Here is a 27,185-nt window from a genome sequence, read left to right on the forward strand (position 1 = left end):
GGGGGGGGGGTTGGGTTTGTGTTGGTTTTTCTTTGTTTGTGATAGTGATGAATTGGATTCATAATCGAGTTATCGCGCGCTACCGATGTGCTGGGTGTTGCAATTGGGGGCTAGGGGCTTGTTTGCTTTTGGCAGGAGCAGATTTTCAGTGTGGGACTACGGGATCATGCACGAAGCACTCCATTAGGGGGTTTCTTTGTTGGCTATATGTACACGGTTATGTTTATTAATGAAAGGTTGGATAAATCCCAAGCCACCTTCGGTCTCGGCAGGAGTCTTAAAGCCGATGATAGATAGGGCTTGGTGGCTTTGTGGATATGTTACAACATACATATGGGCTTGCATTTGAGAAGCTAGATGCTAATTTACTGTCGCAGTTTGCATATTGACAAAAAGAAAAACCCATAGATCAACCCTCCCCAGCAATGCCGATCCTTCCACCCGAGCTACACCATTTCAGGACCAGGATTGTATATCCCTGTAAGCTCGGATAGACCAGGATTGATCGGGATGCAATCCATGTAGTAGAAATCCCTTCACTAGGCAACTTAGTTACAGCCTAGGCGCCAGGAATGGGTGTTTCAAAGCCTCAGCTGGCGTGATCCGTTTCTCGGGGTTAAGACTCAAGCACCGGTCAAGTAGGTCCAAGAACATTGTCAGATCTTTGACCTCAGCATCCGGCATCCCGCGTGTTCCTTGTGCCATGAGGCGCGACTTCAAGTCACGTGTCGGTTTTTTGAAATCCACAATTTTGGTGTGAAGGCGGCCGGTGATCTTGTCTTCCTCCACGCTGTGGAAGTTAAGCATTTCATCAAAGTGATGAGGCGCCAGGGATCCGCGGCGAAGAAGCTTGGGCGGGTACTTTCCCCGGCACTCCATGATGGAGCGAAGCATCTGGTTGTTGTTTCGGCCGGTGAAGAGAATTTTACCCGTGTACAGCTCGAAGAGGGTACAGCCAATGGACCAGACATCGATAGCGTAGTCGTACGGGATACCCAGGATGATTTCCGGGGCACGGTAGAAACGACTGACGAGGTAAGGCGTAATCTCGTTATCGGAGGCCGGCGACGCCGAACCTAGGTCACAAACTTTCAGAATATTTCGTTGCTCGTTCACAAGAAGATTGTCCGGTTTGAGATCTGCATGGAGGATGTTACACCGGCGAAGGAGACACAGCCCAAGGAAAATCTGTTGGCCGTAAGCCCGAACCGCGCGCAGGTTCAAGCCAACGTCCCTACCGAACTTTTTCAGGACCTCACGTAGGTCCATGCTAAGGTTCTCAAACACCATGCACAAGTGACCCTTGTGCTCGAAGTATCGGTCGAACTTGATGAGGTGCATCTTGCTTTCCGGGTCGGCTTCCTGTAGTTGCTCTAGGATGCCAATCTCCTTCATACCGGCCTTGCGCATTATGGCGTTTTGGCGAATTATTTTGACAGCAACCAGACCCCCTGTCTGGGTGTCAGTTGCACGTACAACAGACGAGAACATTCCCTTGCCAAGGTTTTGATGGACATGGTATCGTCCGTTGATCAGCTCTCCGAGTCGAACAGCGTAATAACCTTCCGAATCGTCCCAGTTATCCATCATGCTGATATCCAGTTCCTTGCCCTGGGGTACAGCTGTGGCTGAAGCATGCACTGGCTTGGCGTCAGGTACTTCCTCTGCGAACATGTCATCATCGTCGTCTGCAAACATATCGAACGCCTCGGTCTTCGGTGGTGGCGCTGGGGCCGCATCGGGGAGGAGAATGTCTTGCTTGACAGTCTTGGTTTCATCGTATGCTGCAGAGGAAATTTCGTCCCTTCCATCCTGTACATTGCCATGTTTCTGTCGTTCTTCCTTGGTGTCGAGAGTTGGATCATAATCAGCAGCGGAGGGACCATCCTTATCAGTACCGCCAACGGGTGCATTGGAGTTGATCATGTCCATGTCTTTTCCAATACTACCAGGGAATGCCTCCCCGGGTTGTTCGAAGGGGGATGCTCGTGGAGAATCTATTGAGTTTATAGGCGTCAGTTTCGTTGATGCCAAGGAAAGCTTGTCCAAGAGAAACTCACCAGACGTTTCCTTTGCGCTAGTTGGCTCAGTGCCAGGCGTGGATGAATCCGTCTCGACCTCGCTGACGTTCAGCGCTTTGAGATGTAGTGGCGTCGCTTGACTTCGGTGTTTCGCCCGAATAGCTTCACGACGTTTCCGGCGAGCTTCAAGTGCATCGGCTTCGTTAATGGGCTCAGCGAGCTCCGGCTCTTGCGCGATATCCTGGTTAGGGGTGGTTTCTCTGGGGTGGATATTAGTCGCACGTTCTTCCTCTTCAGTGACAGAATAAACATACTCGTCGGCCACATGGGCTTGAAGATTAGAAGAAGCCTGCACCTGGTTCTTTTGTTTTTCAGCACCAAGCTTCAAGTCCTGAGCGACGACCGAAGCCTTTCCTCGTTCCCTCACCAACTGTTCAGTGGGCAAGCGCCTTCCGGTATCCGCTGAAGACCTGGCATTAACCACATTTGAATCAAATTCATCGCCTGAATACTGCTTGGGTTTTCTCGATTCACGGTAAGGGGATCGGCTGCGGCTGCGGGTGCGTTGCCGCTTGTCCTTGTGTCGGTCATGTCGGTCGTAATCATCACTGTATCGTAACCCTTCTCCATGGGTCTCTTCGCGGTCATAATCGTAATATGAGTTCGGGCGCCTGTTGGAAGCGGGCCTGTCACGGCGTCTGTCGTCGTACCTAGACCTGTAGTGTCGCGGAGGCTCATAGCGGGGTCGCCGGTCGTAGCCACCATCATAGGACTCGGGAAGATCGTCGTGACTGCGCTTGTGGGTCTTATTCTCTCTGTACGGGGAACGAGAGCGGGATCTCGATAGGGACCTGGTCCGCGACCTCTGCCGGAGTGGCGATCGAGTGCCTTTCAGCGACGCGGGAGATCTGGGCGCAGAGGATGGGCTAGCTCTGGTGGGACGGTCAACGCTGGTGCCATTAAGAGGAGGTTTTGACGCAGTTGCCTTCGTCTCTGGGCCTGATTCGACGATCTCACCCTCAGAGGGGACCGATGGGGACCTCGACCTGGGATGCGACATGTTTGCAATTTTCGAGACAATCAAGCAAGACGCGTAGAGAATACTTTCGTCTTTTATTCACTTCACTTGGCCTTTGGAGGAAGCTTCAACAACAAGGCTCAGTTAGCAAAAGCTCCAGCGACAATAAGTCTTCTCAAAGGGTTTGTGAAAGTCCAACCGGCTGTAAGAGGCCTGCCTTCACACCAAAGCCTTGCAAAAGTGATTAAAATCCCTAGCGCATAGCTTGTCGAAGAAACAGGCTTGGTAGCTAGATAAGAGCACGTGCACAGGATATCGATGACAACAAGAGATGAATTGAAAGCCATGTCGAAGCTCGATGGGTCGAGATAGGGCAGAGTCTGCGCTAGTCCGTTTCAAGTAGGCGGTCGGTTGATTTTCTGCTGGGCGACGTACAAAGTCAGTGGGACCGTAGTTTTAGAATAGCCCTAACCTCTTTCAGACTAGCCCATCAGTATTTACAATACTCAGTCTTGGTGGGTAGGCTGAATCTCAGCATAACAAGCGTGTATGGGCTTGAAATAAGACAGTAAATTATACCACTAGTAATACCTTCAAAAGTAAAACCCTCGCCCCAGCCTACGATGTATGTAGGTGGCCACCGAGGGTGTGGATAAGCACCCCTCTATGTATTTTTTTTTCTCATTCAACGCCGTCAACTCACCCCGCCCTAACAAGACCCCTTTCAACCCACTCTCCTAGTTATTTTATTTAAACAAAATGGGTGGCATCGGCAGAGAAGGTTCGTCTACCTCACATTCTAGTATTCTCGAAATCCTGTTCGCTAATATCCTATGATCTACAGGTGGCAAGGCCAAGCCCTTGAAGGCTGCCAAGAAGGAGAAGAAGGAGCTCGATGAGGATGAGCTCGCTCACCAGGCCAAGCTCAAGGCTGGTATGGCTTTTCGAACACCCTATACAAAGAGTCACTGACTAACAACTCTCTTTAGACGCCAAGGCCCGCAAGGACATGCAGGATGCGGCTAAGGGCAAGAAGGGTCCCCTCAACACCGGCCAGCAAGGCATCAAGAAGTCCGGCAAGAAATAAACGGATCGCATACTCCTCGACGGATCCCTTGCCCAAAATCCTCACAACGAGCCTTGACACCAGGTTTCTTGAGCCCATCTTCACGACCTACACGAGCCATGTTCAATATGAGAGCGGACGATGGGTGGCTTCGAATGTGTGATCGCACCAACATCACTGCACTCATAGTTCATTCCAATGGGTCTTCTGTATATCTTTAGCCATCAATACCTATTTCGCGCTTGATCGCATTTTCATGCATACAAGAGTTTTCTGGAACGATCAGTTTCGTTAGACAGTAATGAGATTAGTCAGACTAAAATACATCAACATAAATCGCCGCAGCTTGGGCAAATTCCGAATAAAGTGGGTATCAACCTGCCATGCAGGGGAATCGAACGCTCAAAACACAACCACCATGCCCCAATATCGGAAAAAGAACAGGCAAACTGCCTCGAAAAGAGGTAGAACCAAACAAGACGCTAACAACTTCACAGTAGCATCAGAAATAAGATCGAGATCAGCCGCGCATAGACCAAATCACAACCCAACAGCAAGCAACAGCCACTAACTAGTGACTCGCTTGACCCAGAGATTATTGCCATCACCAGAATTCTCCTTCTCGTCCAGGCGACGCCACGCTCGAGTAATCTTCATACCAAGATCGTGCTCTTCTTTCTTGATATCCGCAATCTCGCCTTCGATGCCCTTAATGCTTTTCTGGGCCTCGGCTTTCGCAGCCAGATCGTACACCGCTGAAGTAGGCTGAATAACCTTACTCAATTCGGCGATCAACGCCTCCAGACTATATCTGCGCTGGGTAAGGTCATCCCTCTTGTTCTCCATTGCTTTAATGCGGCCCTGTGCATCTAGTGGCACCTCAGGGGGAGGTGGAGGCGAAGGCGACTGCGCGGGCATCTGCCCGACCTGTTGTGCGACCTGGGATGGAGTGGGCTTTCGGACGGGCATGGCGGAGACGGTCTGCTTCTTCGAAGTCGGCACGCCGATTGGGACTGGGCGGCGTCGGGCCATGATAGAGGATGTGGATACGTCGTCTGTAGATCGGTTTTCGAGCTGCATACTCTCCCGCGGGCTTGCATCTTGGCTACCGGGTTCGGTGGCTGTGTATGTAGTTGCGCTGAAACGGCTCCTGGGTTCATCGCTCGTGAGCATCATGTCGCTGAAATCGTTATCGAAATTGAGTAGTGGTTTGTCCTCTAGCAGATGGCTTGGAGCGTGCTCTGTTGCCGGTCGGGGAACTGATACTGGACCACCGGCGGTGATAGTGGTTACAGTTGTAGGAGCGAATGCAAAGTTATCGAGTTGGGGACTTGTCTTTAGCGCGTGGTTGCCGCTGCGCTTGCGGGAATGCTCGCTCGCTGGAAATCCACGTGATGCCGATCTACTTCTGGGTTCCTTTTGCGAAAGTTCTTCGGGCTTCGAGAAACTGCTGATCCGATGTCGAGCTGCATTGAGGGTCTTCTTGGGGTTGAACCCCTGGCCCCAGTTTAGTAAGTTGGAAGCAGGAGCCCCGGGCGCAGGAGCCGCAGAGGGTCTGTGAAAAGAAGTGTTGCGGGGATCAACATGGCTAGCTCTACCAAAGTCACTTGGTTCGCCCGAAAAATTATCCCAGCGCGTCGATTTACCGGAGATAAATCGTCTAGAGTCCTGTTCATACTGGGGAGGCTGGACAGGCTGGACAGGCTGAACCCGGGGATGAGAGGGTGTCTCAACATAGTCTACCTTGGGAGTAGGAGTAGGAGTTGGCGAAGATGAGATCCGAGTCTCCTGTCGCGCATAATCAGAATCAGGAAATTGGTCTCCGTCTCCGATGGGCGAGACACAGAAACTACTTTGGCTTGCCCGCCTATGAGCTTCAAGCATCGGCGAAACAGCAGGCGAGAAATCCGAGGGTCTTTTATTGATATCATCACGCGGGACAGAATCCGGCTGTAACGACGAATGCAAATCGCTGGTTTCCATTAGATGTGTTATCAAAAGGGTAGTAAACACAGTACTTACTCAGGCAGAGTGGGCAACCTTTTTGCGACCATATCATGCACAGGGTCTGATGTGGTGGGTGGATTGCCATTCAACTTGGGGCCGCTGATCGAGGGCCGTTTGGGCTTGTGGAACGGTCTTTTAGACCACATATCGATTTTCTCACGCTCTAACCGTGGCACAGGGTTGATTTTGGTCGGAAAAGAAAGCGCAAAGTTCACGTAAAACGATGAATAAGTTCAAGTCACAAAAAAAAGGATGAAAGGGGAATGAAAAGAGATAAAGGAGCGGAAAATATGGAAGGGGCTATGTCTTCTGGGCCACAATGCGCAGCCCAACACGGAAGCCTGTAGAATATAGGAAGAACGCAAAGATTATACAAATGAAAAGATGACTTGAAAAATTAAGTAGTGATTGAAGAGAAAGAAGGACTAGACCCGAACATCAATGATTAAAAATAACTTGAAATAACACATCCGCTAGTATTAATAGAAGTGGGCAGATTAAAATGGGGGGCAATAGTCCAGTGGAGAGAGCTCTTGAAACATTTCAGGGACTGCCGGGCGTTTTACGTTTTTTGAAATCTAAGGCCCGAGAGCCTAGTCTCCAATCAATTCACATGTGAGAAAAGTAGCTCTGTTGTAGATAATTTCCTAAATATAACCCGAAGAAGCCAAAGAATGAAAGAGAATGTCCATATAAGGCCTAATCACGTGGAGTGGGGATATCGATGTCATCCCGAGCCTCCGGACTTCCCACCTCTCTCCAAATCCAAAATATAATTTGCCTCAATGGGTATGTATATGTCCCACGTTGCTCATGGTCTAAACACCCGCTAACTTGGAGACTGCAGATAATTCCGCGCCACAGGCTGAAGTGTTTGTGTCCCTCAGATCCCACTCGGCGCGCTATGGAAGATGAGACACCAACCCAACTAACCGCTCGCTACCCAACAGGATGTCTATCGCTTCCCCCATCAACCTGATCCTAGTCTCCCTCTTCGGAGTCTTGGTGTACTGGCACTTCCGCCCAAAGGCGCCAATCACTCTTCCCCGTGCTCCGCCGCCAACCGTCTTCAAGACCTACATCCCCAAAACTCTTATTGAGTTCAACGGCGAGGAAGGCCGCCCCGTTTACCTGTCCGTCCGCGGCCGCGTCTTCGATGTCTCCCCTGGCAGGAACTTCTATGGGCCGGTATGTGTTTGGAATCCGTGAAATGCCACCGCGTAGCGCTGTTGGAGCTAAAGCTGACCATAATGATTGGAACAGGGCGGACCCTACGAGAACTTCGCTGGCCGGGACGCCTCGCGCGGCTTGGCTTGCCAGAGCTTCGATGAGGAGATGCTGACCAAGGACCTGTCTGCACCGTTGGATGATCTGAAGGATTTGGATGCGGAGCAGCTGGAGAACCTACAGTCGTGGGAAGACCGCTTCTCGGAGAAGTACCTGGTAGTTGGAAAGTTGGTAGCTGAGGGTGACGCCGAAGCTCCTAAATCGTGACCGCGCTACAAAAGGATTGGGGGGATACATATTTTGGAGGGTGTGTACGACAATGGCCGATAACTAGCGTTTACAAGGACAATCATGAGCCTGGACAACACGAGCGACATGTGATTTATTTTTCGGCAACAATTCAAAACCGGCGCAACCGGATCTCGGGTTTATTTACAATACTATCTCAGGTCCCCAGAATGTAACAAAGCTGGCCAAGGAAGTTGAGCAGGCCAGCAACATCCGTCGAATCGTCAGGTGCAATATTTCCGACATCCTGATGACCCCTTCCCTTCAGTGTGTCCCATTTGCGTTTTTCCTTGATCAACTCCCCCATCCCACTAGCATTTGGAAGATTCGGCGAAACGCCAATAGAGTTCCAGAAGTCCGGCACCGTCGGGTTCTAGGTGTTGTAGAGTATGTTGTGGCCGAAAGGCCGCTCTTGCGCCTTGCAGCCTGATCAGTCGCATATTTTTCTCTATTGCTCACTAGTAAGAACCAGTTAGTACGAAGTGCCTCTTTGTTAAGCATAGTATAGCGCGGTATCAAACTTACAACCAGTTCCACGGGCCTTCAGGCCGAGTGCTATACCAGGTCACATCACTATGGGTTGGTTCCGAGGTATACAACTGGTGGTGAACATCGGAAGTGATTTGATTGGATACGTGGAAGGGTGACCTCGGGAGTGTCAAGTGTGGATCTCGGGAGGCTGCAGATCGTAAGCCACGTGACTATAGCCGCTTTTCACCGGATTATACACTTTCTATATACAACATACTAGTACGCGAATAGGTTTTGACTAGAATTTATATTATACCTAGGTATGCGTCCGCTTGGCTTACCTAGCTAGGTACATATGCCTAGGTGTAGGTTCCAGCCTGTGAGGGTGATTTAGCGTCTGGATTACAAGATGTCACCTAAGGATTTTATTCAACCATGGACCTCTACCTTGGAACTTGACATTTCTCTGAGTGACATTATATCATATGATTCTATATCTAAATTTTGATTCTATTTGCACTGCCTTCAGCTAGTTCAAATAACTCAGATGGTTTGCTTACTGATACATAATACAGTCGGCGTCTGACTGACCCGTCACCCATTACAACCAGGAGTTATCCTGAACCTATCCAATCGTTGAACAGCCCTGGAACGTTTGAAATGACATCAATCAGCCAGATCAAGTCTTCCGAGTCGCTTCCTAGTAATGATACTTTAGAGAAGGAAGCCCAAAAATTGGCCCGGTCCGTCTTAGTGATTTAAAAAAGTCCTAGGCTAACTCAGACATTAGATATCCGAAGCCGTAGCACTTGGAGAGCTATCCTATCCCAAATCTTTTTCGGAAACCGAACCGTCCATCCGCACCGCACTAATTTACTGACAAGGCGCTGCGGGGGCCGTCCGAGTAACAACTCCTAGGACACACCATTTCTCCAATGTCACAACAGGGCTAAACGAATCAGGTTGGGCAATTATTACAGTCGGATCTAGAAAGGATTGCATGTTTTTTGGGAATCCAACAGTGCGCTTATTCCAAACTTCGTAAACGGAAACCTACAGTTACTTGCACTCCATCACGTACCTAATGAATGTGGTGGCCAAAAGCTGCGAGAATTCAACTTTAACTTTCGTATATCCGAAGTGCTGGAACCCGAAGTATAGGAAAAGCAACAGATGGCTAGAAAGTGGACAACTCATTTGCAAAGTTTTGTCCAGCCCTACAAGTTCAGGCAAAAAACCAATGAGATCTCCGAGTTGAAGGCCGAGTGGTATAGATTCGCAATTATGCGCAGAGCTATCGTGAGAGAGGCCCAAGGGGGTTTCAGAACCGCTTCCTAGGAAGATACTTGCATTAGTACTTTGAATGGTCTCGTTCATTTTATGTATATGTGCCTTCTGAAGATACGTTTTGAGATTGACGCCCCTGTCTCTGAGAGATATCATGGCGATTGTACAAACGATCGGGTATTAGATATCTTGGGCTAGGTTTAGGAAGGATAGCGTCGGATAGAATGTTACGAACCCTTCATAATTGTGTTCAAAATGCCCTTTAAAACGTCATTCATCAGGTCGTCTTCCAAACCTGCAATTTTCTACGGCAGATTTAAACACACTTTTTCCTAGGCTATGACACAAAGTATAGCTAGCAGCGCACCGTTCTACGGCTTAGAGTGCCTTTAACATTGTCTTTCCATGTCGAAGGTAGACAGGCATTGAGATATCGAATGTGGAAGCCGCCACATACGATAGGCCCACTGCATTTCTTTTATCCTCATTGCTTTAAAGCTTTATCTGATTGCGAATTGTGGTAGCGGTCGGTGATCGAGATCGACAGCTAGCTCGCTATAGTGGGGGAGCTAGAGCTTGATTAGCTTCTTCGAAAACCGAAACACCAGTCTTCAGGATCAGGATCACTAGGGTGTTTCAGCCTTAGTAAGTAACCACTAGTATGCAAAACTATTACCTCTAAAGTACTCTCTATCTTTTGATTTTATGATTCCTGATGATATTCCCTTCCCAGACTAGGGACCAGATCGGTGAACCATATGACCAAGATTGTTGAAGGGTTATGACTTCGAGGAAGGGGGTGGTAGTCAATCCTAGTTATGCTAGGTTTAAGTATATAGAAAAGTGATATCGAAATTCACCATTGTGACTGTGGGCTCCGGAGAAATAAGGTTGGGATGAAAATCGACTATTAAAGATACAGAATGCAGAAAGAGTTGTTGTGAGAAGAAACCCCTGTTAGTGAGATAGCAAGCAAGCCAGCAAACATTATTTTGCATTCGAAGTTCAACGTGTATATCTGGCCTATGTTCTTCATTAGGGGAATAACGAAGATATCGGCATCACATTCTGTATGATGTATGTTGTGTCTCTAATAAAGTCTCCACCTTTAAGGCTAGGAAATGAGCAATACCCACATCCCTTTTCTATACGCGTATATTCGACCACTAAACCGAGATGAGTGAAGTTGATCGATCTCAGCTTTCAGGCAACCTTGGACATTTTTAAAGGGGGCATCTTCCCGCTTCTGCATTTTATACTTCAAGTTCCGGGCTGCTACTCGAACAAAACATTTTCTTACTTTCTCCCCATAACTTTTAATCGAAACACTGCAAATCCGCAATTGCTATCAATCCGCTGCAAGTTGTAGCGACGAAGTCTCACACCACCTGTATCCAGTTGAGCTCATTGGCTGAAATACTTGCTCATCATGGCAGAACTCGAGCCCTACAAGGGTGGCCACTACTTATGGAAATATGTTCCTTCAATGCCCGCTGCCATCATATTCTTGTTATCCTTCCTTTTCGCAACGGCATTTCACTTCTGGAAGATTTCGCGAACAAAGGCTAGCTTCTGCGTGGCATTTTCAATCGGCGGAATATGTTGTCCACCCCAAATCCAAACATGTTCGAAACCAAGGCTAATAAAAGTAATAGTCGAGGTGATTGGTTATGCTGGCCGAGCCACCGCGCATCATCAAACAGGCTCGATAATGCCATACGCTGTGCAAAACGTCTTCCTCCTCCTCGGCCCAACCCTGTTCGCGGCGTCTATTTATATGGTTTTGGGTCGTATCATCCGATGTGTACACGCCGAAACACACTCGCTCATTCGCATCAATTGGCTCACGAAAGTCTTTGTTTCCGGCGACGTTTTCTCATTTTTGATCCAAGGTGGAGCTGCCGGTCTCATGGTTTCCGGAAGCAATGCCAAAATGGGTAGCAACATTGTTGTTGTTGGTCTCCTCATCCAAGTCCTGATGTTTTGTCTTTTCATTCTCACATCGGTGGTGTTTGAAGTTCGCATGCATCAACGTCCCACTGCTAAGTCTTTCAATGCGGAACTCGATTGGAAAACCCAGCTTCGGACGCTCTATATCCTTAGTGCTCTGATATTGATTCGAAGTGTTTTTCGGGTCTTTGAATACATAGAGGGCACTGACGGATATCTGATGGAGCATGAGTGGACGATCTATATATTTGATGCAGTATTGATGTTGTTAGTCATGATCGTTTGGGCAATCCGGCACCCTGGGGTTCTGCAAAAGTTCCTCCAACAAGAGAAGGCTCAAATGAGGATGGATCATGAATTGAGGTGACAAGGCTTGTTGAGGATCATAGCACAAATTTATTTTTCATAATACTCCGGTTCAGATTTACCTCGTCACGCATTTACCGACGTCGAATCGCGAGAAATATATTCCTAATTAATTTAGAAACTGTGAAGCCCACATTTTCCTTGAAATGTTTCGTCGGGTCGAGAATTGCACCCAAAAAGAATAGTAATGAATACATCCTGTATAAACTCACAACGAAGACATCGGTGTCGTGGCAAAGGAAATTAGCAGATGTATAATGATTTTGAGACAGGTATCCTGGGCCTGCCAGTACTATCCTTCGTTTTATTTCTTCGTGTCCCTCGTTGACTACATGTACCTAAGTGTTAAAGTCATATACAGTTCATGTGGCCTGCAAGAATCTATCCTATACCTTTCTACCTTGGAAATAGAAGACTATTAACAACCTACAGAAAAAAGCTTTTGATCTCAAATGTTGTAATCCAAATGTCATAATCATCGTAACTTAGAAGATATTACAAAACCCATTGTCCAGCCCAACTTTCTCGCAGGAGAAAAACAATAACAAAGATCTGAATACGATAAAGAGTAGTTCAAAGTTCTTCACGCAATTGTTCCGTGTGCTCGGAGACCTTCTTCTGAACCTTTTCAGCAGCTTCAGTGCCTTGGGCGCGGCCGCTAGCAGCGCCGATCTTCAGCTGATCCACAACCCAGTGCAAAGTATCCATAATTTTGGCATAGATAGTAGCTTGTGGGCTTACGGTACCGTACTTAAAGTACTGAGCGTTGCGCCGGGCCGCAGCTCGGAGCTCGTTAATGCTCGAGCCCTGGTAGGTGGGAACGCCGTAGTTGTCCAGATACCTCTTGAGCTCGGACTGCGACCATTGGTCGAAAGTGGTATCCTTGGCTGTGCTAGTGACCTTCGCGAGGGCAGCAGTTGCAGAGGCGTACTGTTCGCCGCCAGTCTTGGAAGCCTTGGCGTAAGAGTCCTCTGCATTCTTAATGAGCTCTTCGCGTGAAGCATCGACCTGCTGGGCCGCCTTGTGGTTCACGGCAGACAAGTAGTTCCTGTGGAAAGGTAAGCCAGTGCGACGATATAATCAACAGACAGGTATGTACTTACACCAGGTGCTCTTTATCCCAAGTATCGAAGTTGTACATGTTCCATCCACCGGCGGCTTTGTGGGCGTTGGCGCGGACCTTAGCAATCAGTTCATCACGCTTGCCGCTCTGAGGAACGGGGATGTTTCGGGCATCAAGGAATGCCTTCAGGCGGGAGTCAGACCAGCCATTCAAGGCAGTTTCGAAAGCATCCTCGATCTTCAGCTTAGCATAATCGGTAGCGCGTGCATATTCGTTCCCAGCCTTAGTGGTAGCAGCGCCAAACGCCTCCTCCACAGCAGATGAGGCACTCGATACCTGACCGGAGAGATAGTAACGGTTCTTCCGGGCTAGAGCAATGAGTTCATTGCGCTTCGAACCCTGGGGCACCTTGACATTGTGCTTGTCAAGGAATTCCTTCAGCTTCGAGTCTGACCAGGCGTTGAAAAGCTGATCGCTCAGAGTCTCCTTTGCAGCCTCGGCCTCAGCGGATGCAGATGCAGCAATGCTCTGGGACTGCAAGCTGATAATGCGCGAGTTGCGGCGAACAGATGCAATGAGCTTGTCACGGTTGGACGGCTGGGGCACCGGCCAGCCACGCTCGTCGAGCCATTCCTTGAGATCCGAGTCGGACCACTCCTCATACAGCCAGTCTCCGGGGTAGGAAGCTGTTTCACCGATCTTGGTGGCGATCTTCTCGTAGTTCTCACGCACGGTCTTGATCAGAAGGTCGCGTCTGCGGGGCTGGGGGGCAGGAATGCCGTGGCGATCGAGGAATGATTTCAACTGAGAGTCGGACCAACTATACCGGTCAACTTTCATTCCTGACAGGGATATGTGAGCACCTTACGTATCAAAGACCCATTCTCTGGCATGGTGTAGCTCATGATTGATGTTATCGGCAACTTGTCCAAGGGGTTTCTGCACCCTGCTATCCCAGTTGTTTTTGACCAAATTCTCTAGGTCACGGCGGTCGGCAGGACTGGGGTGGGGGATATCTGTATGAAGTGTAAGTATATGAAGCTGTTAGAAAACGAAGTGCTACATACTATGGTCCGAGAGCCATCGTTCGAGCTCAGTTTCATGCCATTTGTTGTAGACTATTGATGATATTAGCTTGCGAAAGGAGATTTCCGAATCCATGACAACATACTAGCCTTGCTCCACCAACTGGAAGCTGCCACTACTTCAGTGGACGCGAGCAAACAGATGAGGCCAGTGGCCAGATTCAACTTCATGGTGTTGCTGTGTTGGACAAAATGATAGGAGGGTTTTGGTATTTAGCAAGAATAAAGTATGAATGTGCTAGTGAAGAGAATAGAAATGGAAGATTTTAAAGAGAGCTGCAAAAGCAAGAAAGGGCCATGGATGATTGCTCAGTGACGTAGTTGGGGAATTTGCCTTGGATTGAGCTGGAGTGCATGAATCATCAATTCAATTCTATATTCTGCCCAGATCTGGAACATTTCCAAGTTTGTTTCTGTCATTAATTGATGCTAGAATATGAAATGTATGGATATGAATATATGCTACTCTTCATCAATAATGCTCTTCTGCTCTATACCCTGGTCTCTGTGAATTACCTGATATGGTTTAGCGTGCCTATTTTGGTTTAGAGTGAGGCTGTTAATGCCTGAAATATGAGGCATCGAGTATATTTCACATGATCATATTGGGGAACTTCCCTCCCTTTTAACACCGTCGGCAATTTCCAATATGTGTGCTCGATATGACCGTGAAAAGACATTGAAATACGCCGCCAACGAATCCACATGACATTGGGGTCAGGTACATGATCCCCTTTGATGTGACAACAACGAAACCACGACACGCAATGCCCCAGTAATCAATGCCGTATGTATACCACATCGGAGACCTCAATCCTGGGCGGTCGCGGATTGACCTCGATTAACCACGTAGATGGGGTTTCCTTGGGAGGTATGGAGCGTTCAGTTGAGTTGAGCATGTTGTCCGGAGATTCCATGCTCGAGCTTGCAACCCGCCGCAAGTCCTCCCCTTTTTACAGGTTTGCGGTTTTTCGTCAATGGATTCACCGCTCCTCTTGCTTGCCAATACTTCCAAGTCATTAATTTGTTTAGATTACAATAGTATTTCACATAATTTGCGTGCGGGGGGTTTTAAAAATTAGTAGCAGATGCAATATCCTCCCACTCATCACAGATCCTTAGCTTTGCCTGGGAATTCTCTCTTATCGCACTTATTGCATCGGGTCCTATTGGAAGCCTGAAGGGAAGTTCTTTGCCAATGCATCGACCCTGACCTTTGACGGCATCCACGATCAAATTAGCCGCTTCGAGAGGATCCCCGGGCTGGTTCCCGTCCGCAGCATTACAACCCGCCTTGATTAACTGATTCATCTCCGCATATTCCGGCAATGGGTTCGGTGCTCGGTACAGAATATTGCCTGGCGTCATAACACTAGTACGAAAGTAGCCAGGCGTGATCATACAAGTTCGGAGACCAAATGGCTCGATTTCCAGACTGAGATTAGGCACTAGTCCTTCAAGTAAACCCTTCGAGGCTGAGTATGCGCTAGCACCAGGTGCACCGTAGTAAGCACCCACGGATGACATGAAAAGAATAGCCCCAGTCCGCCTACTCCGCATGTACGGGAGGAAGGCACGTGTAAGATTGAGAGGACCAAGGGCATTGCTGCGGATGGCCTGGGTCAGGAATGCTTCACTGGAGTCGATATCAGGCTTTGGACATCCACAGTACATATTCGGTTTAGGGCTCACTCGATCTCTTCGAATACGCCCGCATCAATGTAGGCAGCATTGTTGACAAGGACGTCAATTTTTCCGTATATTGCCCATGCTTCTTTAGCTTTAGCATTGAGCACTTCTGCTGTTGCTGTGACGTCTAGCTCCATCACAGCGGCTCCTGCATCTTGAAGTGGAGTTAGGCGATCAAGAGCATTTGTGTTTCGCGCTCGAGCTGTTGCAATCACTTGATCACCCTGATTGCGATTGATTAACAAAATCTGGATTGTATCCATGGATGAAAGCAGAAATTAGTAGCGTACCGCCGCAAGAATTGCCCGGACCAGGCATTCCCCCATGCCAGAGGAACAGCCCGTCACGAACCAGGTGAGCTTTTCAGTCATGTTGCTGTAAGTACTACTCCATACACAACACTGGAAAGATGAAAATGTTCGAGAAATAGCGGAGCGGAAAACCGTGCTCTTTTATTTGGGCGACTCCTCACATTACGCGGCCCGTGCTAGGCTTGATTGCTACACGACAGAGTCAAAGCGGACCTATTTTGGGCATCTACGATTGCAGATCATTCACAGGGAGCCCGTAAGCCCACGACTAGGTTATCAGCTCCCCCACCAACTTAGATTTCCACTCCTCTAGAAGACCCTCGACAAATCCTTGCTCATAAAAGGCGTCATTGAAATGGCAAGTGAGATGTATCTCACCCTCACGCGTCCATAGATACGTTTGCAAAACTCGGTTGATAATTTGAACACCCAGCCACCAGTCTTCAATCTCTACCGTGGCTGCGGGGCCTGTGTGAACTGTTGGCAGACGGTCATCGATAACACCAAGTGAGCTGAGCTCGGGATGCGCGGCACCCGGTGCTTGGATCGATAGTTCTAGCGGTGCTGCTAGCAGTGAGGTGGTAGTCTGTACGTAGCATGGCATTATTTCGAAAATTGGTTGTAAACTGCGCTGGTAGTGGGAAGTCAAAATTGTAGCAATAGCATCGTAATCTTTGTTGACACCCAAGTCAATGCTACAGGGCCGGCCTGTATGATATAAACCAGTCGCTCCCTGAGGGCCACTCCAGGGCGCTGGAACTCGATCACGAATGTTATATGCGTTAAAGCAGACTAGGCGCCCATCCACGGGAACCATATGCGGCCGTACAGCAAGAATAAGGGCCGATTGGACAGCTGCTGTCACCCTCAGACCGCGGAGCTTACTCGCCGCGATGAGTTTCCGACTGAGGTCTTTGGAAATACGAGTACTTAAACGGCGCGAGTTCCCGGGTGTTTTATTCTGCAGAGTATGGGTGATAGAGGCGGGCGCTGCCCCACTAGTAATAACGGACAACTCAGCTTCGGTACCCAGTTTCATTTCATCCGTAATGTCAAGTGATATACCAACAGCTTCATCCAAGCTTGGAGGTATGCGTGACACTTCAGAGCCATCAAATTCCAGGGCAGATTGAGGGCCTCTAGCTAGTAGGGTCAAAAAGTCGTGCTGTAGCAGGACCATGCCTATTCCATCGGTACGCCAATGCGGTGTACGGAAAAACAATTCCCTTGACTGTGGTAGATAATGGAGCATGAATAGGGAGGATGGAGGAAGAACTGTATCAAGGCTCTCGGCGGGACGAGTCTCACTGAAGTGCACAATAAATGTCTTCTTTAGCCACTCTTCAAGGGTCTCCGGGGAAGGAACTGTATAGATCAACCGAGAACTTGTCTCATCACAGATAGCTGAGATCTGCGGGTGTTGATGTCGTAGTTCCTTCCACGCCTGGTGTAACTGTGTCAAAGAAGGCACATTTTTAAGCTGAATGACACTGGATATGTGGTAGTGTTCCTTCTGGAAACGCAAGCCGGTTGCTGCAATGCGGTGATAGAAGAGCTCGAGCGTGTCGAAGGGACGTTCGTACTGGCCAAATCCGACCTGCTTCAATGGCATTTTACCGGAAGTGGGAGAGAATCAGGGAACAGATTCACGATTTAGGTCTTTTTGAAGGAAAGGGATTGAAAATATGAGGAGTAGGAAAGGGGAGGACACTATCCACGCAGGCAATCACACTGGAGCTGAGGGAGAACAAATACAGCCGTAGATAAAACTCGGGTCTGATAAAAAGCGTAGCAACATTCCACGGACTATTTATTTGTTGGGCGTCTAATCTGATTTGTGCCAGAGACCAATTCCTCCAGGGCTATCTTCACCCTCAACTTCACCGACTTTTTTATGCAGTGCTATTTCCCTATACTCTATATTTTACTGGCGAATGCCGCCGATCATAAACATTCAGAATTAGGGCTCCCCCCCAGCCCCGCACGGTCCTCTAGAAATCCTGTGCATCGTCGACTATTATACATTCTGGCCGACATATTGGCCAGTATGCGTGACTATGAAGTGAGTGAGTAGAATCCCAGACAAAATGATAACTACAGAGACGATAGATCCTACTTCTGATTACGTAGCTCATGAGTATTTTAAAGATATCTTTAGTGTTTTCAAGCCGTCTGGGTGCTCGGGTTCGGCGTACATTAGAGCTGAACTCGCTGTGCAGACCGGATTACGCGTGCAGGGGAACCCAATTATACGACTTTTCTTGTGCATTGAACATTACATCCACCATCCCTGCTTTTCTCGTATATCCACTTTTATATACCCACTCTGGCTAGCGCTAGGCGCCGTATCAGGCTCTACGTGCATCATGGATTAGGGGGTGAGTAACGGCTGCTAGGTGGTTTCATCACCTGGCCGGGATCATGACTGTGTCTGTATATGTATGTGACTGGTTAGTGTAGTATATGTTTATATGTGGGGTGTCTAAATGCTATGTTGCAATATGACATAAATTTAGGTATACAATAATGTACTCCGTATGGTACGATCAATTGATATGAATAACTCGAGCTTAGGTATGAATTTCAGAATTAGCTTAAGTGCTTAAATATCAAATCGTTATAGTACGAAATGTGCTTTCCTTTACTTCCTAAGCCGATCTTGCCTATCATACAGTAAATTAGAACCCAGAACTCGAAAGGGATTTAATCATTTCAGTTCATTTCAGTTACATTGCTGCTGATTAAAGGTTCTCCCCGTCATGCACAGCCTCCGCCCAAACAACGTACTCAACATTAAAAGCTCAGTACTGTTGATGTGCTCCTTTTACTGTGTTAGATTAGATACATTTCCCTCTCTTTGAAACAATCATTCTTTTCTTGCCGCCTCAGTCCAGATTCAGTGGGTGTGTTTTAAAGTACTCCTCCAGGGTGGTCAATTTGCCTCTGGCGTTGGCCGCGGTCCATGTCACCAAGTCGTCGGTTTCCGAGCCATAATATCCAAAGTCTTGGATATACAGCAACATGTGAACCAAATAGTCGGCCATGTTGGGCGGCAAAAAGTTGCGGAACACTGCCTCCGGAAGTTGATTGTAAACGACCTTCTTTCCTAAGCTTTGACTCATGATCTCTACAATTTCCTGCATCGTGTAAAGCCGAGTAGCAGCAGCAAGGACCTTGTCTTCAAACTCGTCGGGGTTGGCGAGGATGGCGGCCACATATTTACCAGTGTCCTCGATATTGATGAGCGGCAGCTTGGCATTGGGGGAAATGATATTGGCCAGCGCATAGGTCCCATCACCAACAGGGTACGGCTTCATGTTCGTGCTGAAATTTTGCATGAAAGAGCCCGGTGCGAAGAATGCGCTTTTGATGGGTAATGTTCTGATGTAGTCCTCAACTTCGGCTTTGCAGTCGAAATGACGGCCTTTGTCATATTTCCCGCTGGAGACACGAGTGATATGGCAGAGGGTGCTGAAAATGAGGAACTGTGCTCCAGTAGCGACAGCCGCATCAGCGATTGCCTTGCCTTGAGACAATTCACGTTCCTCTAGCCGCTCGTCGTAGATAGTAGTTGTGAGAGAGTAGATAGTGTGGGCACCCTGAAGAACTCGCTTCAAGGATGAAGTGTCTTCCGCATCACCCTCAACAACATCAACTTTGCCCGTTTGTTTAAGAGCCAGCGCCGCGGGACTAGAGGTGTTTCGGGTAACAGCTCGGACTCGATACTCATTGGCAAGGACAGGGTCGTTGATAACAGAATCAATAATAGAGCCGCCCTGATTGCCAGTGGCACCGAAGACAACGAGGACCTTGGCCATCGTATGTTGTATGAGGTTTTGAAAGGTGAGATGTAGTGATAGTCAAAACTCTAAAGGATGTCTGTAATGGTTTGATTTATTGTATTAGAACAACACTTCTTACTTATAAGTGTTAAGAACAATATATACCTATAAAAGAAATTGAAGAGGCAATACTTCGCAAGTAGCTTTCCTTAACTCCGGGAAGACGCGAGACCGAAAGCAGCACCAACGGGTACGCACAGACCGGAACCGGGGGCCTACCTACTGCTTTAACTCCGGGTATAGCCCGACACCGAAGAACCACTTGCTTGTGCCAACATTTCGAGCTTGCTCAACTTTGGTGATATCTATAGTACAAAGGAGATTTGTATTTAGAAAAAGCACTGTGATATCGTTATCTCCAATAAATTCCCCAAGTCAAGATTTACATTCCGCAAGGAGCCATGAGTATGCTGTTGGGATTAATGGCCCGCTGAAAAGCTTTTCATAAGATGCTGTGCTAGTTATGTATGGCAGGCGCATCGCCCTTAGCCACATAGGAATGGTTAGGCTGAGATGCTCAGGTTAGGGTGTCATCTTAGGATTGGTTGATGATCTCGTTTTCGGATAGTGAGTTAGGAAGCGTTAGTTATTCCAACGGTAGAGTATATATTTAGAACCTATCCTTTTTTTTAACTATATAATGACTTTTCTCCAGTGGATCTTTTGAAACATTCTCGCTTTGATCACAAAATATAGTACACAATGAAGCAGGGCAAATGAAAGAGTCGTGAACTTCATGGTGAGAATGACTGATGATCGTCGGAATGATATCTATCACTTCATCCACACAAATGAGATGTCTGATCGCACCCGACTAATCTACCAAAAGGGTTTCTGGGCCTACAATGGCGGATAAAATATGATGTTCTTGTAAAATGGGGTGGAGAAAGCCATAATGATCTTCCGGGCTCGAAAAGCATATCATCAGTGGTTTGCATGATAGACTTGACCACTTCACCCTTCACTTGGCCTGGTCTCAACTCTATCAGTCCGCCCTGACTCTGATAGTATATAAAGAAAGATGCGGCACTAAACTATCTAGGCTCACGGCCCAGCACGACTCGTATGTTTACAGCAGCCGTTGCTGATGTAGCTGGTCTCCCAGCACTACTGCAGACAAATTCTTCGAGAGCGATTTCATCCTGGCCGCACTCATGACACCTCGCCAGGTCAATCTTACTGTACTCTTCTTCAAACAGCTTTTTCATCCGTCGGATCACTTTCCCTCACCGTTTGGTAGCGTGCACCATCAATCAGTTTCTCTGTTGATGTTATGCTATGGATCCATCAACCCACCAGGGGTTGTTTGCCGTATAGATGCCTGGGCACTGTATGATTAAGCTCTCCATGACTCAGTTGTAGGACCAACTCCCCCTGCATCTGAAGCTCAGTGAACTCAAGGCCCAATTCTCGAGTGAGTTGGTATACAAGTGAGACTGGGAGGCGTCGTTGAGCCACTCCGCGCACAAGTTTGCCACGCCCGCCCTATCTGGGCCGGATGGGATGGTCCACGTCTTTCCGCTTATACGCGACTATGCTTCCAATGTCACAGTCGAGAATCCCGCGTCTTGCAGCGAGTGAGCGGCTTGGGGGCCAGATAAACTTGCTCCAATAATGACAACGTCGATGGTTTCCAGTTCAAATGCCATTTTAGCGATCTCAAGCTTAGACTTGTTCTGCTTGCAAACAGAGTAAGGGAACGTATATATTGTATTATTGGAGCAGAAATGGTTATTTCCCGAAACAAATCGAACATCTCGTATATCGAATAAGAAGTGAGCCATGAGTGTACGAGAGGCGCCGGGAACTGAACAATACGATCTATTTTACACTATGAACATATTTGTTGTTGATTAACCAATTCCTCAGCATCTAGCGTCCATTTTAAGTAGATGCCATGGGGCTATAAAAAAATATGTGTAAGCACTCTGTATGCTGAGTGCATTTGACACTAACTAGGGGGCGTGCTTTAGTTAGTTACCCGAGTGGTTATTTAAGGCATTCAGGCAACCGAGCGTCAAGGGATTAAAGCACCGATGCCCAACGAGGTACTCAAGTTGATAATAATACCTTTCGGAATACATTTTCTTTGTCTTTGAAAATAACAATTTCCCTCTCATCTCGTTAAATTAGAGAGCGAAATCTCCAATGTGACGAATTGGTTTAATCAGCTGTTATCACGAGCTCCCGACCCCCGACCTCCTCATTTGAGCTTCATACATTTGAAAGACAACAACAATGGACTCATTAACACCCTACTGCCGCGAGCTGGCCTCGCCAGGCATATTTCAAACTGTCCTATCTGTGTACGTCCCTCCGAACCGAAACTAACAGTTTCCAGTCACTGACGTACCGTATAGCCTGATTATCCTCGGCATCCTCCTTTCATACCTGCCCCAACACATCCGCATCATCGCCCGACGAAGCTCCTTCGGCATCTCCCCATACTTTATCCTCCTAGGAGTAACATCAGGGACATCGGCATTTGCCAATATCCTGGTATTCCCATCCACCGCGCAAGATGTCGCCTGCTGCCAGGAGATCAGTGGGATTGCATGCTTCGCAGGGCTACTAGGTGTCTTCCAGGTGGCCATGCAATGGCTCTGTTTCTTTTCCATGTGAGTCGAACAACGTACTTAGTGGTTTCTGATTCCTAATTCCCGACCGAACACCCACACCCAAACCCACACCCGAGCTTGTCTAACCGTATCTAGTCTCTTGTTATACGTGATCTACTTCCCGCGCGCCACATCCCCCACAGACCCAGTGGACACCGTATCATCCACCTCTAACGGACCGACCTACCGCACCGCGCTCGTCATAACGGGGATATGTCTACTACACGCGCTCGCCACTATTATCATCTCCCTAGCGTTTGAGCTGCGCCAGCCGGCCGCTGTTTCGGCCTGGGCGAACTTCCTCGGTGTCCTCTCTGCGATCCTCGCGTCGATCCAGTACTTCCCGCAGATCTATACTACCTTCCGGTTGCGTTGCGTGGGGAGCTTGAGTATCCCCATGATGTGCATCCAGACTCCGGGAAGTCTTATCTGGGCTGCTAGCCTGGCTGCCCGCAAGGGTTGGAGTGGCTGGAGTATTTGGGGTGTGCTAGTTGTCACAGCCTGCTTGCAGGGTACCTTGTTGACGATGGCAATCTATTTCGAGTACTTCGGGTCCAAGAACAAGCGGGAAGTTGGGCAGCTGGCTGGTCAGAATGGCGCGCCCAATGGGTCGGCTCTTTCTAGTGAGAGTGCCCAGCAAGGACCTGCGCATGAGGAGCAACCATCTGAGGAGACCCCGCTGCTTCAGAGCCAGTGATGTGCGTATAAAAGATTTGCTTCGCGTTGCTTTTATTTAGTGCTATCTTGTAGCTCGATAGAATAGAAATCCAATACAGTTCTAGAATGATCGGTGATCCAAAAAAATAAATTCTTAATAAATCCTTCAATGGGGATATCGCAAGTCGAGGGGTGTCACTTGCGACAAAACGACAGATATCTGACTCGGTCACCTCCAAGGCATATCCTCTTCACAAGAAAGCACATCCCCCTGTCATCGCGTCGTGGTATTTGTTTCGGGGCCAGCAATTTACTGGGCGCTGTAGATCAGACGGAAGACATCGTTGAGCACGAAGTAGCTTCCGGCGCCATCGGGCTGCAGCTTGAAGCACTGGGTGTAGTTCATGGGCTTCTGCTCCTCGTCGACCTATTGATAGAGAAATTGGCATTAGCTAAGAAAACAGAAGAAGTCATGGGCATTCAACATACGAGGAGAGCGCCAGTAACCAGGACAACGATTCCATCTCCGCTGGAGGGCTGGGCGTCGAAGGTGGCAATCTGGTGCTGAACCTTCTGGAAGGGCAGAGCCTAGAGTCGCAAAATCAGTATTGGAGTATTTGTGAGGAAGGATTTTGGGGTGACGAACGCTGAGCTTCTCAGTGATGGCAGAGACACCCTGGACCGAGCTGGTCTCGAAGGTAAGCATAGACTGGTCACGCTGTTGGTTGATAATTGCTGTTAGTCCACATTCACATATCTCTCGCTTGCAAGTGTATCTCTAGAGCGGGACTTACGTAGAGGCCAGCCAGGCCAGCGCGGTTTCCGTCAAAGGTCTGGTAGTAGAACTGCACAAACTGCTCTGTACAGGTTGATCACAGGTTAGGACACGATTCTTTGTGTGTTATATAACATCCATCTCTTGGGGCATCATTTCCACCTAGGATGGCCGGATCGTTGGGAACAGGCGCATTGCTGGATCTGTATGCATGGACCAGGAAAGTGTGGGTATAACGTACGAGCGATAGCGTTGAAATCTATACAAATCACCAAGTTTGTTAGTCAATTTCTTATCTTTCATGTTCACATTGTTTTCTTCGTCGGTTCCCATCGCGTTGCGCAACATAGTCACACACTGCTATCTGGGATCCAAACGATCAGACCCCTCCATCCCCTTCGGGAGGGACATATATAAACCAAGCGCGAGAGAAAAACATACCAGCCATTTTGAGATACTTGTGGATTTGAAATAAAAGAAAGGAAAAGGGGATGCGACTGTATTTGAAGGGTACAGGAAGTTGAACGCGAAAGGAGAAAGGTATTTGTTGATGAGGGGTTGTGGGGCAGGAAATGTTCTGCCGATGATGCCTGGCTGCCTTATGTATTGAAGAGCCTCCGCTTGACAGGTCTTTTGAGTACTACTGCGTACAACTATCTTTTATCTATATGAGAGAACATGTTTTAAATAATCATTCATTGTTCATTGTTAATCATTACAGGTATCTTTCAGGTATCGTCCAGTGCTATCCATAATCTGTACAATTACAATCATGCCCAACCTTACTCCGAATCCGAGGCAAACATGTCTTCGGCTTTGGGTCGTGGCTTTCGTCGTCGTGTTTCTGGCTCCTGCTGCCCAGCGGATTCTTCGGATTTGTCAGATTGAGTTGGGTGCTGAGGTGGGTGCTGAGGTAGCTGGGGTATCTCGGTTTGGGTATCTTCATCGCCCGATGGCGGCGCCTTAAGCATGGTCTTCCCATCAACAGTCTTCAAGTCACTGGTTTCCATTCCAGTTCCCTCCATTCCATGCATTGATTCGTCCACTGCGTGGACAGAGGTAAATGGCTTGTTCTCATTCGCAGGACCAGTAGGGTCAAACTTTCCACCCCGCTCATCATCAACTGTCTTCCATCGACTCTTGCTTTTGGCAAATGCAACAGCCGCCTGATCTGCATGGGCCTTCTCCGTCTCCTTTTGCTTCTGTAATTCTGCTTCTGTGGGTGGTGGGTTTTCAAACACTTGGGTGAAATGCTCTTGGTTCAATTGCGTAAAACAACACCACCCTTCCCACAGATGTAAAAGAACGCCAACGCTGCGCTTCCACTTCTCTGCTTTCAGTCGTCCCCATTTCAGGTCTTTATCCAGTCGACCAAGGTGCTCAAACACCTTGCGTGAACGGAGGGCGTTTTCAAACAGCTGGCGGTATCGCCATGCATGGCGGACGCCACTGGTTGCTGAAGACGAGAGAATATCAGAGATTATGTAAAGACCGACAAGCTTCGCGGAGGACTGATCCAATAGTTCATCGGATGGTGGTAGATTGTCATTGTCAGTAATTGCAAGTCTAGCAGTACTTGTTTCCAATTCCCGATGTGGGTTGGCTCCTGTATAAGCGAGTGGCCGGAAAACGTTGCGAATGGCCATGTCCACAACCTCGGATGCCCCCGATGCCGCATGATCGATGGCGAATGCTGTCAGTCGCACAACATCTCCTCGTCGAAGCTTTGAATGGGTCGTCGGAAGTCGTGCAAGAAGATGAGTAAGCTTGGCCATCTTCAAGGGGTTCAAGAAGTTAGGATCATGGCTGTGTGTGTTGGCTCCATCCGGAGGTGCTCCGGCAATATTCCGTCTATCATCTTCTCCATCCGAATGTTCTTCGTCAGATGAGTCGTAGTCGGGGTGTGACACAAATTGTTCCATGCGAGTAACGTTCTCAAACTTGAGATGCTGTTTTGGAGGTAACCAGATCGGACCACCTTCAAAGATCATAGCCGGCTTATCGATGTTCTTTTTCTTGGGATCCGTGATTATTTGCCACAATTTCCACCGATAGTATACACCACCAGGCGACCTTGGATCGAACAACCATGCCCACTTTTCGTCCGTCTGGACTTCTGGCCGACTCATCAACAATGCCTCAAATCCCGGACCCTGTTTCACGAGTTGTTCAATAGTCTTGTGTATCTGTCTCAACACTCTTATGTCTGTCGGTAGCTCCACCTGCACCTGAGTGGTCGGGCGGTTTCGGCCAACAGTTGATCCATACGAGCTTGGGGGAGGGATTCCCCCGCGATGTGGTCCTGGTGGTGGAGCTCGACTCAAGCTTGTGCCGGAACTCGGTGGAATAGGCTTGGCGCCAAACGGAAGAGAAGTAGTAGTCGACGGGAGGCCGATAGGCAAAGGCATGTTTGAATTGATCGAAGTAGAAGAAAGGTGTCGACAGAGGGTCAGGTAGTACCCCAAACCGAGGTATTTGTTCTGAAGCGTGCTCACGGCTGTTTCGATATTAGACGCGGCCGAGTCGCTTGTGAGGGTGACGAGTGCAGAAGAGGACTCCCGGTGGCTTGGCAATTGTCCGGGTGGTTTGATGATCTTGACATTGTCCACAGTGAGGGTCGAGGGAATCAATGACTTAATAACCGACGGGGATGTCCCAGGAGGAAGCGATGCAAGATACAACGTGGGCTTGGGAGCTGCCCTCTCCTCCTCGTCAAGTACTCTGTCGGCTTCAGATGGAGTAAGCATGTTTTCAAATTTGAGATGGTCGCGACGGGAGGGAGGGAAAGTTTCGTGGGAGCGTTTGTGTGAAAGTGAGGGCGGCGGGGGTCCTAAATGTCCATGGCCACTGCCGCGTGAAGAGGAAGCTGCGAAATGACGCCTGGGGGGACCACCACCCCTGCCTCTAAACGTATTCGATCCTCCATCCAATGACTGTGGTACAACTGAATCCTCATCTTCGAAAGATTTGACAAATTCTTCATAGACTGCAGCTGTCTCTGCTTTTTCCCGGGCACGTTTGGCCTCCGCTTCGGCTTTTTGACGTTCAAAAAGTGATTTCTTTGGAAGCGCGGAGAGTTTCGCTGAGACGTCGGGGAAGCTCTTCCCCTTCGACTCGTCCGGCATGATGAGAATCAGCTGTGACTGCGGTAACACTGGCCAGCTTCAAACATAAGCAGAATGAAGAAATCTGATAGAAATCTAACGAGATAGGAGTGCTAGAAGAACTAGAAGAGCGGACATCTTAAACATTAGACAACTTGACTGGGCTACTGTAGGCGGTCGAGCTTCATCGAATTAGCGGGCGTTCTCCGTGGGCACGTGTCAGGCAGTACTTTTACTTGAAGTAGTAGGCGGTCGAGCTTCATCGACGTTTAGCTTATCGATAAGAATATTAATAGAAACGATAAGAAGCTGAGCATTTTGACATCCATCCATGGATGTT

General features: G+C 48.4%; 12 protein-coding genes across 12 annotated transcripts; 4 read left to right on the top strand and 8 right to left on the bottom strand.

The window, feature by feature from the left end:
- Window positions 1-552: 552 nt before the first annotated feature.
- PEX2_027940 (putative serine/threonine protein kinase (Prp4)) lies at window positions 553-3,081 on the bottom strand (the record flags this gene model as incomplete). The annotated part of the gene is made up of 1 exon (XM_016740069.1): window positions 553-3,081. The coding sequence occupies one exon, from the start codon at window positions 3,079-3,081 to the stop codon at window positions 553-555; it is 2,529 nt and encodes an 842-aa protein (XP_016593480.1).
- A 717-nt stretch (window positions 3,082-3,798) lies between these two features.
- Window positions 3,799-4,126, top strand: PEX2_027950 (translation machinery-associated protein 7; the record flags this gene model as incomplete). The annotated part of the gene is made up of 3 exons (XM_016740070.1): window positions 3,799-3,820; window positions 3,884-3,973; window positions 4,029-4,126. 3 exons carry the CDS (start codon window positions 3,799-3,801, stop codon window positions 4,124-4,126), a joined length of 210 nt encoding a protein of 69 aa, XP_016593481.1.
- A 546-nt stretch (window positions 4,127-4,672) lies between these two features.
- Window positions 4,673-6,258, bottom strand: PEX2_027960 (uncharacterized protein; the record flags this gene model as incomplete). Its single annotated transcript, XM_016740071.1, has 2 exons — window positions 4,673-6,077; window positions 6,128-6,258. The coding sequence occupies 2 exons, from the start codon at window positions 6,256-6,258 to the stop codon at window positions 4,673-4,675; spliced, it is 1,536 nt and encodes a 511-aa protein (XP_016593482.1).
- A 639-nt stretch (window positions 6,259-6,897) lies between these two features.
- Window positions 6,898-7,606, top strand: PEX2_027970 (cytochrome b5-like heme/steroid binding domain-containing protein; the record flags this gene model as incomplete). The annotated part of the gene is made up of 4 exons (XM_016740072.1): window positions 6,898-6,901; window positions 6,960-6,984; window positions 7,063-7,300; window positions 7,376-7,606. 4 exons carry the CDS (start codon window positions 6,898-6,900, stop codon window positions 7,604-7,606), a joined length of 498 nt encoding a protein of 165 aa, XP_016593483.1.
- A 3,490-nt stretch (window positions 7,607-11,096) lies between these two features.
- Window positions 11,097-11,702, top strand: PEX2_027980 (RTA1 domain-containing protein; the record flags this gene model as incomplete). Its single annotated transcript, XM_016740073.1, has 1 exon — window positions 11,097-11,702. One exon carries the CDS (start codon window positions 11,097-11,099, stop codon window positions 11,700-11,702), a length of 606 nt encoding a protein of 201 aa, XP_016593484.1.
- A 572-nt stretch (window positions 11,703-12,274) lies between these two features.
- On the bottom strand, window positions 12,275-14,020 carry ish1 (double-strand break repair enhancer MSC1; the record flags this gene model as incomplete). The annotated part of the gene is made up of 5 exons (XM_016740074.1): window positions 12,275-12,749; window positions 12,805-13,584; window positions 13,633-13,780; window positions 13,832-13,882; window positions 13,936-14,020. 5 exons carry the CDS (start codon window positions 14,018-14,020, stop codon window positions 12,275-12,277), a joined length of 1,539 nt encoding a protein of 512 aa, XP_016593485.1.
- A 900-nt stretch (window positions 14,021-14,920) lies between these two features.
- Window positions 14,921-15,909, bottom strand: PEX2_028000 (SDR family oxidoreductase; the record flags this gene model as incomplete). Its single annotated transcript, XM_016740075.1, has 3 exons — window positions 14,921-15,485; window positions 15,542-15,762; window positions 15,829-15,909. 3 exons carry the CDS (start codon window positions 15,907-15,909, stop codon window positions 14,921-14,923), a joined length of 867 nt encoding a protein of 288 aa, XP_016593486.1.
- Window positions 15,910-16,117: 208 nt separating this feature from the next.
- Window positions 16,118-17,461, bottom strand: PEX2_028010 (uncharacterized protein; the record flags this gene model as incomplete). The annotated part of the gene is made up of 1 exon (XM_016740076.1): window positions 16,118-17,461. The coding sequence occupies one exon, from the start codon at window positions 17,459-17,461 to the stop codon at window positions 16,118-16,120; it is 1,344 nt and encodes a 447-aa protein (XP_016593487.1).
- A 1,273-nt stretch (window positions 17,462-18,734) lies between these two features.
- On the bottom strand, window positions 18,735-19,667 carry PEX2_028020 (NmrA/HSCARG family protein; the record flags this gene model as incomplete). The annotated part of the gene is made up of 1 exon (XM_016740077.1): window positions 18,735-19,667. The coding sequence occupies one exon, from the start codon at window positions 19,665-19,667 to the stop codon at window positions 18,735-18,737; it is 933 nt and encodes a 310-aa protein (XP_016593488.1).
- Window positions 19,668-21,929: 2,262 nt separating this feature from the next.
- On the top strand, window positions 21,930-23,006 carry PEX2_028030 (PQ-loop repeat-containing protein; the record flags this gene model as incomplete). Its single annotated transcript, XM_016740078.1, has 3 exons — window positions 21,930-21,997; window positions 22,052-22,309; window positions 22,406-23,006. The coding sequence occupies 3 exons, from the start codon at window positions 21,930-21,932 to the stop codon at window positions 23,004-23,006; spliced, it is 927 nt and encodes a 308-aa protein (XP_016593489.1).
- A 270-nt stretch (window positions 23,007-23,276) lies between these two features.
- PEX2_028040 (nuclear transport factor 2 family protein) lies at window positions 23,277-24,189 on the bottom strand (the record flags this gene model as incomplete). Its single annotated transcript, XM_016740079.1, has 6 exons — window positions 23,277-23,393; window positions 23,456-23,554; window positions 23,613-23,684; window positions 23,761-23,825; window positions 23,983-24,000; window positions 24,183-24,189. 6 exons carry the CDS (start codon window positions 24,187-24,189, stop codon window positions 23,277-23,279), a joined length of 378 nt encoding a protein of 125 aa, XP_016593490.1.
- A 334-nt stretch (window positions 24,190-24,523) lies between these two features.
- On the bottom strand, window positions 24,524-26,866 carry PEX2_028050 (SWAP/Surp domain-containing protein; the record flags this gene model as incomplete). Its single annotated transcript, XM_016740080.1, has 1 exon — window positions 24,524-26,866. The coding sequence occupies one exon, from the start codon at window positions 26,864-26,866 to the stop codon at window positions 24,524-24,526; it is 2,343 nt and encodes a 780-aa protein (XP_016593491.1).
- Between the last annotated feature and the right edge of the window lie 319 nt (window positions 26,867-27,185).

This window comes from Penicillium expansum (assembly GCF_000769745.1).
Source record: "Penicillium expansum strain MD-8 chromosome Unknown contig75, whole genome shotgun sequence".
In the NCBI taxonomy this organism is placed as follows: Eukaryota; Fungi; Ascomycota; class Eurotiomycetes; order Eurotiales; family Aspergillaceae; genus Penicillium; species Penicillium expansum.